The 17,762-nt window shown below is 30.2% G+C and overlaps 2 protein-coding genes and 1 long non-coding RNA gene across 6 annotated transcripts; 2 read left to right on the top strand and 1 right to left on the bottom strand.

Moving 5' to 3' along the window:
- Nucleotides 1–196: 196 nt before the first annotated feature.
- LOC139774603 (uncharacterized) lies at nucleotides 197–13,291 on the top strand. Of its 4 annotated transcripts, none has more exons than XM_071709997.1 (12): nucleotides 197–475; nucleotides 1,613–1,721; nucleotides 1,807–1,931; nucleotides 2,374–2,703; nucleotides 2,778–2,860; nucleotides 3,461–3,619; nucleotides 4,286–4,348; nucleotides 5,631–6,167; nucleotides 7,141–7,261; nucleotides 7,402–7,489; nucleotides 7,794–8,035; nucleotides 9,527–13,291. In XM_071709997.1, the coding sequence occupies exons 1-11, from the start codon at nucleotides 212–214 to the stop codon at nucleotides 8,021–8,023; spliced, it is 2,109 nt and encodes a 702-aa protein (XP_071566098.1). In that variant the 5' UTR covers nucleotides 197–211; the 3' UTR covers nucleotides 8,024–8,035; nucleotides 9,527–13,291. The 4 variants fall into 4 exon arrangements, with proteins under 4 accessions (XP_071566098.1, XP_071566099.1, XP_071566097.1 ...); XM_071709998.1 differs by lacking the exon at nucleotides 9,527–13,291 and adding an exon at nucleotides 8,294–9,110 and having other exon boundaries at nucleotides 5,631–6,152; XM_071709996.1 differs by lacking the exon at nucleotides 9,527–13,291 and adding an exon at nucleotides 8,294–9,110.
- Nucleotides 12,206–14,991, bottom strand: LOC139774606 (uncharacterized). The gene is made up of 2 exons (XM_071710006.1): nucleotides 14,665–14,991; nucleotides 12,206–14,119 (listed from the first exon to the last, which is right to left on the bottom strand). Exons 1-2 carry the CDS (start codon nucleotides 14,882–14,884, stop codon nucleotides 13,950–13,952), a joined length of 390 nt encoding a protein of 129 aa, XP_071566107.1. The 5' UTR covers nucleotides 14,885–14,991; the 3' UTR covers nucleotides 12,206–13,949.
- Nucleotides 14,992–15,238: 247 nt separating this feature from the next.
- On the top strand, nucleotides 15,239–17,249 carry LOC139774607 (uncharacterized). Its single transcript, XR_011718622.1, has 3 exons — nucleotides 15,239–15,345; nucleotides 15,433–15,630; nucleotides 17,088–17,249. It is a non-coding gene; the product is annotated as an uncharacterized lncRNA (long non-coding RNA).
- Nucleotides 17,250–17,762: the final 513 nt, after the last annotated feature.

The following is a 17,762-nucleotide window of genomic DNA, read 5'->3' as shown; positions in this document are numbered from 1 at the left end:
GTAGCGCGAATCAAATTCGATCACACCACCTTGCGTTGTCTGTTTGCGCATGACTCATGATCGACGTGTTAAAGCTCCGTTTGTCGTCATTTGTCGTCCGAATCGTCGTATCGCGACGCAGAGTGATGAGGACGGCGAATAACCCCAGCTGCCCGGCGGCCAATAGAAAGATGCTCTCTCCATCTGCACCCCACTCCGCTCGGCGTGTGCGATGTGCGATTACTGCGACTGTGCAGCAGAACAACATCGTCACAGCGGTCAGCCATTACCATTAATATTTTCGCTGTTGAAGAGGAAGGTTCCTTACGATCAACACGGAGACATGCACGAGGTATTAGTTCAAGGATCAGGCTTGACGCGAGACGCCGAGATGCACAAGACTTCAGAATTGAGTTCGAGCGTGCCAGCGTTCCTTGCCAAGCTTTGGAAGATGGTCGAGGACCCAAAAACCAACAACCTTATTTCGTGGTCATCCGTGAGTACACTCTTATTTACCTATGCCTGTGCCTGCGCCTGTGCCTGTGCATTCGCGAGAATCCGGACCGAATTACCCGGCGTAAAATCGCGTGTGATAACGCGCGATCGTAGTTTCCGCGTTTCGCTCGTCCACGAGGCGAGCGGCAGTAACCGCGTTAACAACCTTCGCGCCGACAACCGCTTTGAAAACCATTGCGTCAACAACCACCGCGTCGATACAACCATTGCATTGATTACAGTTGCGTTGACAAACAATCACATCGAATGTGTACCACCGGAGCGACAACGACCCCACCGGTCGTGGCTTGTCTTCCGACAATTTTGCTTCCGTTGCATTTTGCTTAACACGTTAACTGCTAATAGCTCGTATTTGGCGATTACGGCGATGTCTGTGTTGACTAATGAAGATTTACGCACAGCGCTGACCAAAGCTTTGGGGATGTGAAAAAAAATGTTTTTTCATTATATTTGAATATTATATTTTGGGTTTTGAATAATTTAACGTGCATAACTCAAATTGGCGTCGAGGACTCTTTTCCTAAATATATATATAGCTTGGCAGTCAACGTGTCAAACTATTAACACGCGATTGTTATTAATTCCTGCTGATTGTTGCTTGATTGTTTCGATATTACATTACTCCTATCGAAAATTTCTAATCTCCGTGACTTTTTCTTGGAGAAAATTTCAATACAATCTAACGTACAATTAGGTATGATGGATTCAGTCTACGTGTCGTAAGTGGAACTTCCTTGTGAGGACCACTAGACTTATTGTCATTATTAATATGTAATTACGATATAAGTTAAAAAAAATATTAGCTTTAGAATTAACCATGTGTTAGTTATGATTTATTGTGCAACGCCATCACCTGGTGATGTCATGTGCTGATGCCATGTGCTTCAAAGCTAACGAATCGAGACACAAAGAAATCTAAGCTTGGAGGCAGCAATAAATGAATTGCAGCTTTTAGTATAATCTGTTGAAATATATGATAGCATACAATACGTACAACGTTCTCTAATTGAAATTGGGCTACGATGCGATATTTCGAGATTGTGTTGAATGATATGTACTTCGATATATAATTTGATACAGAAAAATCTAACATGCAATTTAACATATTTTTTTTTAGAATGGAAGAAGTTTCTTCATTAGAAATCAATCAAAGTTTACATCGGAATTGTTACCATATTATTACAAACATAATAATATGGCCAGTTTTATACGACAGTTGAACATGTGTAAGTTTAAATTTTTTTAATATAGATAATACAACAAAATAACAAAGACAATGGAAAACATTTACTAATATTCCTTACATGTTAGATGGATTTCACAAGAAGGTATCTGTAGAACTGGGTGGCCTAAAATGTGATAAAGATGAAATAGAGTTTGCACATCAGTACTTCTGCAAAGAGCATCCTTATTTACTGGAGCATATTAAAAGAAAAGTGAGTATATTAAGACATGTTTTATGATGTAATAATTTTGTTATCTTTTGAAGATCTAAAGATCGAAATTAATTTAGAAAGATTTCAAAGATATACAATATTTTCTATATTTAATGATCTCTATTTTGAGAAAACTTAACAAAAACATTGTCAAACTTATACACTACAGTAATAAATTTAATATATGCTTCTATGCAGGCAGGTTAGAAAATATGGTACAACCGGGAAAGAGATAATTTTACGGCTCAAAATAAATCGAAATGATAGAATAAATTTATTTTGAATAAGGCATTGTTTTTAAGAAAAAAATTTTGAAAGTTAATCAGGGTTTTGTGGTTTTTACACACAGATGTTCTTAACGTTGCGTTAACATTTTATTATGTAATGATAAATACCTATATTTTATTACAGTAATCACGAAATTACATCTATTTTTTATTAGGTTGCATCCAACAAAAATCAAGATGCAGCACATCCTGCTATCAAACCAGAACTAGTGAGCAAGATGATAGCTGAAGTAAGAAACATGAAGGGTCGTCAAGAAAATATGGATTCTACAATAAATGAAATGAAACTCGAAAATGCAACATTGTGGAGAGAATTAGCGTTGTTGAGACAAAAACATATAAAACAGCAACAGATTATTAACAAACTAATTCAGTTTCTTGTTACTCTTGTACAACCATCCAGAAGTGGTCTATCTGTTAAGAGACGATATCCATTAATGATAAATGACTCAGGTCGTTCACATAAACAAAGCAAATTGTCCAAGGTAATATATGATTGTTGCATCACTTATGTTTATTTTTGCATTAATTGCTATAATAGTAAATATTTATTTCGTAGTCAGAACAATGTCCTATGGGAGGACCAGTAATTCATGAAGTAATTGATACATCAGATGTGGATTCTGACTACATTGCTGCTGAGTAAGTGAATAAATTTTACATATACTGCTTATTTTAAAGATAGCAATTCTAATTTTACAATTTTTTTCTGTATAATACATAAATTATTTCAACTTGGAGATACATATTTAACTCCTTGATTGTCATGATGGAAATATCCGTACATTAAACAAAAGAACTTATACCAGAGCAATTAAAATAAGATATTATATTTTTATGTTTTTGAGGCCGTTAATTCAAATTTAAAATAAAAATTCAAGAATTTTAAAGGGTTTTTAAAGCCGCTGCTTTTGTTTTTTAAATTGAAATTTGTTAATTTAAAAATGTTAATTTCAAATTTGAAATAGCTGCTTCAAGAAACCTTCAATACATTATGCGAATCAAATGAGTTTTTGGATCTTTGGTTTGCAATTTGTAACTTTGAAATTTTGACCTGAGATTTAGATTCAGCGATTCAAAAAGTCCCCAGAAAGTTTTCTTTTTATAATTTTATTAATTCTTGTCAAAAACATTTTTGGCCTACAAGTATTTTTTTGTTTAATAGCCAAGGAGTTAAAAAAATAAGATAAGCTTACGCTTGTTACATAAATACATTGATATTTTAATAATTATTTATTCTAGGTTGCTAGAAAATGAAACTCCAACTGTTAAAAGTCCAGAAGAACATATTGAAATACCGACAGATGCTGAAGATATAGAAACTGTTCAATTACATAAAAATTTTGCTAAGAATCCTAAGATTGAGACAAAGAAGAAACGTGTTTGCAAGGGTAAAAAGAAGTAAGTTTGATTTATATTTTTTTTTGTATTATGTTTTTAGTATATACGTATTTATACATTTGAATTTTATAGTATATTCTTCCAGAAATATATATTATATATACTGTATGTATATATACGTATATAAGATTATTTCTAGAAGAATATACGACATATAAAACAAATATTAACTCATAATGGAACATTATAATATATACAATGTATATAATACTTGCAAAAGGTAGACATATAACGTTATTCTTTATGAAATTGAAAAAATGTCAGGATACATAAAGTATTCCGATATTCTTATGTTATAAATTGAAAAAAAGTAAAATTTATTGCAAATTTTACTTAAGTTTAATTACTAACTATTAAGATTTTTATTAAGGAAAAATGTATAAATTTTCTAAGAAAAATTTAGTTTGCGGAAAAAAAGAGTCATACTAAATAATTTGTAGTATTCAATACCAAGCAGAGAGATGTGATATACATCATAAGATTTATTATAACGATAAAATCTATAAAACAGACAAATATTCCATAAAATCCAAGTTACTATAATTTGTTTAAGCTAAAATGTTTACTTAATGACCAATTACATTAGAATTCAGTAGGATTTAGTAATATTATTTAAATGTTAAAACCTCTTCCACATTATATTCATACAAACTTAAATATTACTAGGAGGAAAAACAAGGTTCCTATCAGAATTTTGATTCCATCAACGGAAAACGGAGAAAAGCCAAGGTTAACTTAATTTTTGTCTTGTTATCATTTGGTATTGGTGTTCTAAGATTTGCCTGTAGCTATTTTGTTATATTAGAGTATGAATCTATGTATGAATATATGCTATTTTTTTGCATGGATCAGATTAATGTGATTGCATTGTATAGGAATATAATCAAATTTTTTTTATAATAATAAGGGAAGGATGCTAAAGTTTCTCTATCTTATAATGTAAAATACTATTAAACGCTCCAGGTATCTAGAAAATGTTTAATAATTATGTGAGAGGAAATACATTTTTTAAATTTTACGTTATTTTCTGCAGAGAGCGGATTAATTCTCAAAATCTTTAATAAGCCTTTGTTGTCTCTGCTTGATTGCTTCTTTCACGTTGTAGCTGGATATTCATATATTTTTACTATGCTACTTGTGAGATGTTTTATATTTTTATTTCTCAATTTATATAATTTTAATGAAATATTAATTAATTTGCATATTATATATATTACTTATAAACCATTTCGAATTAGATTAGACACATTTATATATGTTTATATGATTTTTTTTCTTTAATGTAACCAATATTATAATATATTTATTATATCTATTGTATATTTATATATTATATAATAGATAATGGTAAATTATCTATGATGGATAATTTATAGTACAGATTAATAACGTAAAGTAAATCTGAAATGGATGAAGTCAGTAATACATAATAGATAATTTACTATCACGTTACACTATTGATCTTTCTTCCTGAATGTTCCTGCGTATACATTGGTGAAATTATACTCTTTAGGAGCTTTCCAACAAGCGACACAAGTCGACACAAACGTCGTTCTATCTTTCTTTTTTGGCAATGAGTAACAAAGACAAAATGACACTTGTGTGGATTTGTGTTGCTTGCTGGAAAGCTCCTTTTATATATCTATAGAAAATATATTGTTTTTTATGTATCGAAAGAGAAAAATAAGGTAAAAAGAGACATAACGTTTTTCTGTTATTAGAAAAAAATTTGTTATTTGTATATTTCTGTATAATATTGATCCATATCTTTTTATTTGATAGCTATAGTACTACAATAATCTATTGTTGACTGATGTAATAGATTGCATGAATTTCTTACCTCTTATGTTGCTTTGGAACATACTATTTTTCTCATGTTTTCACTATTCTGTTGAAATATAAGAATATATTTAAGTATGTAATAATTTGTATAGACAAAGAGAATTTAAGGGTGATCGTGAGCGTTGTAAAATGAAAATGATGGTTGGTATCGATTTATATTTGTTTATAGGGAAGAATTGCATATGCTTGAAATATCTGACGAAGACGAGCCTGTAACTTTTGTGAAAAATGAGTCTATTGGTTCTAAACCAATACCTATGAGGACTATGCGCAGCTCTAAGCTCGCAGCGATGGCAGCGAACATTAAATCTCAAGAAGCTGACAATGACACTGATATGGATAATCCTGTTGAACTGGAGGATAATATGGAAGCTTTAGCCAACAATGCGTCGATGAAGCTACATGATATCCTAATTGTCCCGGAAATACTCAATGATAGTAGTATTCAAAATTATATTGAGAATACAGAAGACGATAACAGCAATCCTAATAAAATAAATGAGAAGCTTAATCAAATAGGTGGTGGAAGAAGTGTTTTAGTGACAAGTAACAATGAGCAATGCAATGAAAATAGAACGATAAAATCACTACAAACAGAGAATAACAGCTATGATGGGGCAAGCCCGAGTTCATCAAAAGATTTATCGGTGAGCCGTGTAAATCCTTCTGGAAAAACTGACGATAATTACAGGTTAGAAGAACCGATGTAAGTCCAGTATAGACCATACGTAATATAAGTATTTACTAACAATAATTTCCACTTAAGGACGTTCTCCGGTCCTTATACTAGAGAAAATCGATTTTCTTTAGATTTTCTTGAAACTGTAAATATACGTTAATTTAGGTGTGCTTTATGCGTGGTATAAATTTCAGTACCTCTTCCGGTATAAAAAATCAAGATACTGAGCCTCAAAGTTTCAACTTTTACTAATGAAAAGGTTTTCCAGGCCAAACGGTAAGAGATACGAGGTTGGTCAAAAGGACCAAAGTTGCTCCTCTCGTCTAGTTCTATAAGGAAAAAATGCCAAAATTAAAAAAAAATTAAATTAAAAAAATTTTTTTGGTAAAAATTGAAACTTCGAGGCTCAGTATCTTGATTTTTTATACCGGAAGAGGTACTGAAATTTATACCACGCATAAAGCACACCTAAATTAACGTATATTCACAGTTTCAAGAAAATCTAAAGAAAATCGATTTTCTCTAGTATAAGGACCGGAGAACGTCCTTAATTTTATAATTGGAAATTATCAATGAAAAAGAGAGGTATTATTTTTTATATTTTATAGATACAAACTTTTTTATAATATAGATAAATCTATTTTATATTCCTTTCCCACAGTTTCATTATAATAATCCAGTTTTAACATAATTAATTTATAATAATCTAATTTTTAGATTGTTTTCTTTTTAGAACAGTTATTTATGTTGTATACAATACTCATTAATCTCTACAATATTTATGAATACGATAAAATATAAAGAATATCACATTTCTCTTTTTTTGTGAATCTTATATTATTATTGTATCTTATTGTATGAGTAATTATTTTCTAGGTTTTTATCTAATGGAAGCACTGCTTTACATCTAACGTTTTACTTATGTTTTGTGTCTAATATTTTTTATTTAAGTAATAAATAAATATTATATTTAACTTTTTCATTAATAATTTATGTATAGGGAAGAAATGGGCAATCATGTGGAACATATACAGAATAATCTGAAACAGATACACAGTGAATTGAATGATGCGTTGCGTAATGAAAAAACTTGCAGCATTGATGCTAGTACTCTTCTTGAGGTAAATATAATGTTAAAACATTTTTTACATATTAGAAAAAGAAAGAAAGAAAATTTTTTCCAAGAATAATAAAAAATTGTTTATAGAGAAAAGTACATTTATTAAAAATTTTAATATTGATATTTTTTCTTTTTTCATAGTTGTTGAATGCACAGGATCCAACGTTTGGATTACCAACTAATCCAGAATTGAATCTAGATTGTGGGAAAGAGGATGATGATTATATAAGTAAGTTTTTACATAATTCATAAATTTTCCATTGAGACAATTTGGAAAAAAGCTTGCAAATATGACAAAATAAGCTCTAAAGAAATTATATATATATACTATATTTAATATACATACTTCTTTTATATATGTATATACATATATATATTTTTAAATATTTAATTTATTAAATATACATAGAGGAAAAAGATAATTTTTTATATTTGTTTATTCCATTATAAATGTTATTATGAAACTAATGCTTTAATTATATAAAATTAATGAAATAAAGTAAAAGATAATTAATAATTTTAATTATACACAGTTCCAGATTCTGTCAATGAATCTGCAGGTTCACTTATGGCATATGATCCCTCAACCTGCAACCTCAACTTATATGATTTTGATGACGAGATGCTCTTGGGAAATACATCTTTATCAAATCCACCAGATTTACAGATGAACAATCTCTATACTTCAGATATAGATATGGGGGATACGAAGGTTTCACTTCTTGATGCTCTAGTAACAAATAATATGAATGCAAAATCATAAACATTAAATATGGTAAGAGTTTCTCTCTTATTTCTAATATATTTTTAGAACTTTTTTCTTTCTCCATTTTTTCAAAGTTTAACCATATAAATTCAATACGTATTACGTTTACTACGTTTACTATGATGATCAATATATTATACAACTAAAATTATTGTCTCAAATTTTAGAAATTGATTAAAAATTTAGAAATTAGATTAAAAAATTAATTATAAAAAGATACATTATTTTTACAAAAAGGTGTTTGCTTAAAGATAGATTATTTTACAGGTTGATCACTGTTGCATCCAATTTTTTGGTTTTAGTAGATTTTATTTTGAGTGGATAAGCACAAGCGATATCTTTAATCAACAGAACTACTAAAATTAAAAAGAATACAAATCTCAATATATTCCATAATTACTAAGATTCTGTAAATTTCAACATATAATGATAGATATTTTTAAGTGTCTTTATAAGCGCTTAGCATGTAAAATCTATTGAGTTTGCATTAGAAAACAAGATCTTATTAAAATTAATAATTTCTGTTTAACATTTAATAATATAACAAAAGTTATATTATTTCCATTATATGTTTCTATTAATATGAATTAGTTATATCCCTGTTTATAATGAAATAAGAAAGTAATGCAACTGTAATGTAACTGTAAATATTCTCATTATGCATATGTTTATTTTATTATAATAAAATTAAAATAATAAACGTATTGATAAAATTAGTAAAATTTCTGTTTTACCATGACAAATGGTTCGTAAATGTTTTAAGTTTCAATTTTACTTTACATTGTGGATTATAGCTTTAAAAAATTTTTTTAACGAACTGATTATAATAATTTTTTATTCAAGTATAATAGTTTCAAGAGATTCAAGTAATTAGAATTTTCCAATATTGATGCACATAAGCAAACTTCAGGTCAACAGTGCATGTTATGGTTGTATAACTTATAATATTTATATTACAAATATATCAGTTTATAAAAACTTACGAAAAATTGAAACAACTATGTAAGAAACAAGTTTTTACGATATATTACAGATAAATACTTTGCGTATGTATATGTACAATAAAAAGATTAAATGAAAGAAAGGCTATAGAATATAAGAAGTACATTATTTTAAATTTGTTTTATCAATGCGTTTTATTTTGATATATATAATTCTCGAAATAAGGATAGCTGTTTATTTTGCAATTTTTATTATATAATTTGCTTAAAATATTTTATGCAAGATCTTTATGCAAATAGCATTAAACTTTCCATAACATTTTAAATTCAATATGTTTCATGCAAGACCTTTATACAATTAACATATAAGATTTTCTATAACATTCTATATTATACATATATTATATTACATATTTTGTTCACAAAAATAACTTAATAAACTTTTGAAAATTAAGTCAAAGTAATGTATAATCTCCTTTTAAGTATAATATTCTGTTTTTTTTATTATATATTTTTTTATTCATGGTATAACTTATATATAAATGTATCTTTCTTTTAGTTTTTTGATGGAAACGATTCTGGATTCTTGATTACTTAGAAAAAAATGATAATATGAAGAATGAGATATAAAATGCACTGTTACAATCTCTTCGGCATTTACTATCAGACTCAAAGTAAGAATATTATTTCTATGCGACAACACAACGGAAGTTACTTAGGTTGCGAAATAAAATACACAATATACAAACAAAAATATAAAGGAGCAACCTTGATATTGCTAAGAATTACATAATGAGATACTTAGTTACCCAAAATTTTGAAAATTAACAAACGTGAGATTTTGAAATCTTCTGTTCTTACTTTGTATGTACTAGGTATGTGCAAAAGTTCTTGCGGTTTATTTGAGGGCCAACTTTAAGTGTGTTAATCCTATTGTCCATTCATACAGCACCATCTTCACAATGGCCTAATTTACATTTACGATCTCTTGATACGCGTATCATATAGTATATTTGAGCTGATCAGTCAATAATCCAACTAATTTACTAGTTATTTACTATTTAATACGCATATCAAGTGATCGGTGTAAACTAGGCCATTATGAGCTATAAAATAAATTGAAGTTTGCTATTAACGTAAATTTATATATAGATATAAAATCTATAGATATAAAACAGAATAATTCATGTTAAAGAGGCAGTTATATTTATCTTACTGTATTCATAAAATCTCGGAAATGCTCGACAATCGCATGATATTATAATTGAATATTTCACTTTTTACATCAGGATTTACATAATGCAACGTATTTGCTGCTATCTCCACTTTACTCCGACCTGCTCGATACGGTTAAAATAATCTCTTCATATTCGTAAGTTCTATGCTATCGCAATCATACAGTATCAACTGAAACATGTAGTAAAACATATCGAACAGTGATTCACTGATAAATTCATACATAAATAATGAATACAATATAGTATACGAGGTGTTGCCATTGGAAAAGATTTTTTGTCTTTTACATGACTAATCTTTAAACTGTCGATTTCCAACACGAAAGCGTTGGAATCAGAACTGTCAACTTCTTTACTTATTGCATCATTGCCATATACACATTACATATTCTACGATGTGTTACAGCCGTAGTATATCTTAGATCAAATTCAAAAAGTAAACAATGCCTAACATGTAATTTATCAACTTCTATATTTTATTTAGCAAAAAATCTTTTTCGAACTTCTCTTTATTTTATAGTATACTCCTTGTTTATTATTAAAATTATTGTAAAGATGACGCTGCATGAATGGACAGTAGGATTAATAAAGTTGGCCCTCAAAATAAACCGCGAGAATTTTCACACATATTATGTAATCGTAAAGGATTTTCTTTCTGAAAAAGATATAAACTTTGTAAAAACACAAATGGATAGAACGATGTGGTGTCTTTCTGTATCCTATATAAAAAAGAATACAAGTTCGTTAGATTGATCAACGTGTGTGTATGTGAAAGAAAGTTGTTTTTGTTTATAAAAACATAAAAAGTGATAGTGCAAGTTAAGGTTTCAGTGTTTTCTATACAATAGAAATAACTATATTTTAAAATCTTCGAACGGAGAATATTTAAAAATGTGATTTTTTTTTACATATTTTATGGTTAAAATCTTAATGTGTATCTTGGATACAAAAATGCCTTTGAAATGTCTTTGCACCTTTCGCCATAAATTTATGAAAACTTTAAATTTTCTTATTTTGTTTACAATTTAGAATACTCTGATGTATATGTCTCATAAATATATGAGGATCGGTACGAAAGTAATGCCTCCTAATTTTTTTCTCAGATAATTTTATTTCTGGAACTATAGTTTTTACATAAAGTAATGTATAATCTTTATTGTGTACACATCTTTACACAATCTCCATTTTTCTTCTCATTTTTTAAATCTCCATTTTTTTATGCACTTGCCATCTGTGAGTCAGACGTTGCACACCAGGGGCCTTGTTCTAAAAAAATATCGCATACAATATGTAATGATGTCACTAAAAAATAACACTTTGCAAGTGTGCTATTGGTTGTAAAATATGGTATTCATAACATATCGCATGCAATATTTTTCGACGAGAATAAGATCTCAGTACGGTAAAAGTCCTTGCTTTGAATCTTGAGGATTTGATCAATACTTTTCTTCAACTTTGATTACTATCTCTTCGACCTATTGAAGGACACACTTTATGGACCCCATTTTCCAGATGACGAAGAAAACCTTCAAGAGTCAAAAAGCAAAGACTTTTACCGCACTGATATACAGCGTCTGGCTCACAAATGGCAATAATGCATAAGAAAAGAACATTACTTCATGTAAAAATCATAGTTCTAGAAATAAAATTTTCTGAGAAAAAATTAGGAGACATTGTATATCGTACGGACCCTCGCATAATGTCTCATATATGTGAAGAATAAATTATATGATATATAATATAATGTGATTATATATGAATAATATAATCATTTTATATTATATAATGTGATTATATTATTGTTATATATATTATATATAGAATTATGTATACAGTATATAACATGATATACATAATGTAATATAAAACAATAATATAATATACTGCTGGCAGTTAATGTAAGAAAATTATTTGTAAAAGAAAACATTCTGGTCGTATAAAAACAGTCATTTGGATATCTCGGAATAAGGGACTAGCATGTAATTGATTTAAACACTGAAATCTTATTCTTGAACCTTTTTACTAGTAAGCTAATAATCTTTTAAATGTTTTTCTGTACAACAGTGTGTTAAATGTCCAATAAGAATATACTAAGTTACTTGGCCCCTTAAATGCTGTATGATAAACTGGTTGTTTGATATGTATATTGTTTGATATATATATTGATTACATGTAATTGTACACTGTTTTACTATCATTTATATTTATTCAGTGCATTTGCAACAGACGATTAAAACTATATAAGTATACATTAAAAATTTAACTACATGTTACGATACCTTTATTATGTTTCATTTTGATTTAGAGATAGGTCGCTTTTTAAAATTTTATATCTACAAAAGTAAAATTCAGACATATTATTTTGAAATCATAAAATCTGTTATATAATTCCACATATTGTACAATCAAGAGAACAATTTTCTCAATAAAGACTTAAACCTTAGTCTGACATTTAAGATAACGTTTTGAAAGGGTATAAATTCATTTCAAACAAATCTAATATGATGAGTCCTCAATATGTGTCAATTTATTTATTTAATATATTAAAATAATTGTTCAGACTGTTCAGAGGTCGTCGTTTGCTGTGCAGAATATTTCCATTTGACTGAATGTATATGTTATATAGTTGTGATACGGCACTGTTCAATCACAGATTGTATTTTCAAAAATTAATGAAAAATGTAAGTGAAGAAATTGAAAACTATGAAAACTACTTGGTGTTGCGCTTGATGATGATAAATCACTATCGATTGCACTTAATGTGTACATACTGTAATAAAGAATAATGGTACTGTTTAAAAATAACTAGGGGCCAGAAGACAGAGCTAGACTATCGAGATATACACACATCAAAACTACTTAAATATTTAATGTAACACAGAATTCCTGCATGTAGATCTGTGAAATACATTGTTTATATTAGTTTACTGATTTGTATATCTAACACATTAATAGCAGTTCTTTACTATTAAGCACAGGATAACTATAGCTGAAATTAGCAGATTAATAATACTTTTACTACCATCGACAGTTATATTAAATCTGTTTGTTTATATGCAAAATAAAGTTTACAAAACTGTTCATATGCATTTATCGTTTGTTTGGATATTTCTTTCCCGTTTAGCGTATTATATGAACTATCGCAGAATAATTCTTAAGTTATATACGAAGATGATCGCATTATAGGTCTTCGTTATATCTTCTAATCATTTTACTCGTGGTTAGAAACATATTTTTCTCTCAATGCGTTTCATTTTTATTTTTAAAGATATATTTTTTACTTTATTCCTACTAACTCTCAACATCTATACATATTGCAATACATATATAGAAACATTAGAAAAATATTGTGTATTGCTATTCTCTTCAAATAAAATATTTATTAGAATTTAGTAAAAAAATAATGTATTTCGGATATGTGTAACACAAGAATGTTTGCAAATTACAGTTTAATTAACATCGATATATGTAATATAAATAAAAATGCATTAATATTTGCAAACAGGTATACATACATATGTATATACATAATTATATGATAAATTAACTCTATTTTATTTTTCTTATTACCAGGAATGCTATCAATCATTGACAAAATATAAGTTCCGAATCGATCCGAAATATTAATTTCCTTCATTCTTACGGATACATGAAACAACTCGTTCACAAGATCGGAGGAAATAATACTTGGATATCTTCGGACAACAAATTAACAAATTATACGGTTTTCTAAGTACAAAGTGATCATCACTTTGATTGTTGCCCTTCAACTTGCAGCGATTCCTGAAACTGTTTCCTAGCTTCACGATTAGATTGCAGCAATTCGGTCAGCTGTGCGTGTATATCGTCGTTCTTCCTTTCCAAATGATCCAGAGCGGTCTGCAGAATATCCAACTCGTCCTCCAACGCCTTCATACCTGCACACAACATACTTGCAGTCATCCCCCCACTTTACGTTACACCGTTATAACACAATTGAATTTGTCTTGAGTAATATGTATGTGGGAATTTATAGGATTTTAAATTCTAAATTTGCGCGTTTGGGATCCAGTCCTAGGACAGTATTCAGTATTTACCAGTCCTAGTTCTCTTCCCATGTTAAAATTTAAAATGTACCTCGTTTAACGTTGATTCACTTGAAGTAATGACTTCGCAGAAGGCATACCTAACGTCAAACGAGGTATTACTATAATACATGTCTCTACTCTTCCGTTTGGCTTCAAAAAGCATCCCACAGTGGTATCAATTTATTGATACCTAGCTAAACGAAAACAAGACAAACAATTCAAGTACTTGTCCTAAAAATTATTTATATATTTATGCATATATTTATGCACTTGGGGTACACATTAACAATGTGTGTGTGACAAAATACTTCATAGTCGTATGTACAGCGCGTGCCAGTGTTTGAACTGTCAAGACTCGCTCGAAAAGATCTAGTGAAGAATATACGTTTATTTACCAACATATACATCCGCCTCGGGATAGACATCATCCTCGAGATCCTCGGAAATGTCATCGGAGTGTTCCTCGTCCACGGCATAGTTCATCTCCTCGTCGACGTCGTCGTCGTCGTGGTTAGTTTCCTCGGTCTGCACCGTTTCTTCCACGTTCCCTTCCTTTCTTACCTCGTCCGGAATCGGATACTCGTCTCTGACCATACTTTCTTCTTCCACCTGCATCTGATCTGAGAGAAGCAGTCGGAATCAGCTGACTTTACACAGTTAAAGCATCAAGAGACACGGTAGTGTGTACTGTGTGTAGTGTCTCGCACAAGTATATTGTAATATGACTAATATGTATATACGTCCGCACATATATATATATATGTGTGTCGTCACGTGGCAAAAACGTTCCGCGCGTTCCACGACAGAAGATTAGACGGGTTACCGACATACCCAGACATACCGACCGGCGATCGATACATAAATTCTAAACGGTTCGACTTTGATCGCGACAGATGTCGCGCATTGCGATGAGTTGCGGAACGCCGGCGCGGCGGATCGCGGAGAATCCCAATTCGAATCGCTCCGTATTTTTTTCGCAATTGTACGTTATTCACAAGCGATCGCCGATTTACAAGTATCGAGTTTGGGAATCGAGTGCCGCCCAAGAAGAAGAAGAAGAATAAGAAGACTTGAAGGTAAATCTTGCGCGCGAAAGGGTATCGCGAATTTCTCTCACGGAGCATCAATTCGTTGTAACGCCATTAATTTGATATCGCGTTTAGGTATCGCACGCCGACCGTGATTTCGTAATGCCGGCCCGGAGAATCGATCGAACCCAGGGAACATTGAGACAGCTTATGAAATTGCAAAGACGTCTTTTATATATGCGTGTTGTCTGGGAAAGTCTCGCCACATACTGCGTCGAGATTATTTCCTCGCCAAAATACAGCGAAAATTCAATGATGCGGGACCATCGCCAGGTACGTCGTCGTTTTAACGTTAACTGCGTTAATTACATTCATATCGTACAACATATAATTCATTGTTGTTTGATAATTTGTAATATTGATTGAAATATTTATTCGAATTTGATTTCGATGTCGAATGATTTTCAGTTCGTCTTAATCGCACCCCCCTCACCCCCCGTACTTATACTTTCTCTGCTCTCAAAAGTTTCTAAAATACAGCGTCCATCTAAAGTAGGAGATCTCATAAAATGGCATGCACTCAACAGGCCGATTCGGCCGCCATGAAGTTTTATCCAGCTCGCTAAGAAATTTCGACGTTATAATATAAAAGAATTTTAAAATAAAGATATTTTGCTTTATATGACTATTAAAAATAAATCTGTTATTACACAAATTTTAATATATGGCCCTCTTGACAAAAAAAAGTTTGGGAACCCCTATTCTAGAATTATTATTCTTTCAATTTTATATATGAAAATGATATAAATTAACTTAGTTTACGCAAATCGGTTGAAAAAGTTATATTTAATGAATTTTCCGTAAATTTTTTATGTATTTTAAATTAATGTAACTGTAACCTAATTAATAATGCTCATTAATAGTGACGTTACGGTGATTGTCCATCTCTTCGTTTTTAATTGTATCTTATCGATCGGTGACTCGACTTTGCATTTTAGTTGCATTGCTCCACTGCTGGATGGCAACACTATACTAACGTTACATTTCGTTTAAAATTGCGCTTTAATTAACATTTTCAGTTTAACGAGTGGACGAATGAGAGAATCATATTTTTACAAAATATATATTATCACAATCTCAACTTAATATTTCACATGAAATTTATTTATTGCTTTATAGTAACTTAGTTGAAACTTAAGAATCTAGAACGTGGAGAGCTATGAAAAGTAATGCAATTTTGTATGTATCTTTTTATGTTTTTCGAAGCAACACTTAACCCTGTGAAGATAATTTAAAAATTTTTTTTATGGTTGCATGTACATACGCGTGCACGCAACAAAGTACGCTCGCAATCACGGACGTCCACATATCCCTAATTGTAGAAAAAGGCAATAAAATTTCAGCAAATGTGCTCGCTGTCTAACATTGAGAATGTTCGTTATTATTATCGCAATAATTATACAAATATTCTCTGTCATTTCTATAAAACAAGATGTTTACAAAACAATTTGTAAAGTGCACTTTTCGTATCCCAGAGATACAAAAAAATATCTTACATGCTGAGTTCGAAAGCAATTTTATCTTAAACGGTCGTTTCCTTTTATTTTTTGTTGTTGGGATTTGTGCGTTTCGGACAATTATTTATAATATTTGTATTATAATATTTTATATTTATAACTGAGATATAATATTCTATTATATTTCAGTTTTTAGGGTAATTTCATGCATTTCAATATTCTTTTCTTCGTTGCTGTATACGGGCGCCAATAAAACCTGAAATCTAATTCTAGGAACGGGAGAAAGACGCTTGGACACGAGTATCGTCGCTGGATTCCCTTCTCTAATGCGGCTAGTGGCTAGTGTTCTTAATTAGGGGGATCTGCGGCAAGAGGACGGGAGATTTTCGAGACGCCCGTTATTGCCTCGTTGAGGAGAATTGGACGGAATGCAAACTTCTACGCCCCTTGTACGTAAGTCACGTCATGCCACGTAGTTTAATACACAGTATAAATAGGAATTGTCCAATCAAAACGATAATGGTCACGACATTTCTTTATTCTTATCCGCTTTATTCTTATCTTAATCAGGCATCGTTTATGTTATCCCACAATGAAATAACTTTTGTTATTTTAAGAGTAAAAGAAAAACCATTCTTATCAATATATCGGAAAGAAATAAGGATTAATTATAAACGGATTGAAATAATCGCGAATTTTATTTCAATCGCTATCTTTAGCATCAGCACGCCTGTAAACTATACAAGGAGTAAAGTTTGAAACACAAGTCGATAAAAACTCGATTATTTCTATTCAATGTTCAATATTTATCCGCGTCATTCTCTTGTCAATCGAAATAATTGCAGAGTGATCATTCGTATATCCCCTTTATAACATTGAATATTTCAAGTATTACGGGCTTAAAGGATCAGGCTTCTAGACGTCGAGCTTTCCCGAGTTTTTCGATAC

The sequence above is a fragment of the Temnothorax nylanderi genome, unplaced genomic scaffold, assembly GCF_030848795.1.
Source record: "Temnothorax nylanderi isolate EJ_2023f unplaced genomic scaffold, tnyl_v1.0 TNYL_tig0084_pilon, whole genome shotgun sequence".
NCBI lineage: Eukaryota > Metazoa > Arthropoda > Insecta > Hymenoptera > Formicidae > Temnothorax > Temnothorax nylanderi.
The sequence above is the reverse complement of the archived record's forward strand: the minus strand, read 5'-3'. Positions and strand labels throughout refer to the sequence as shown.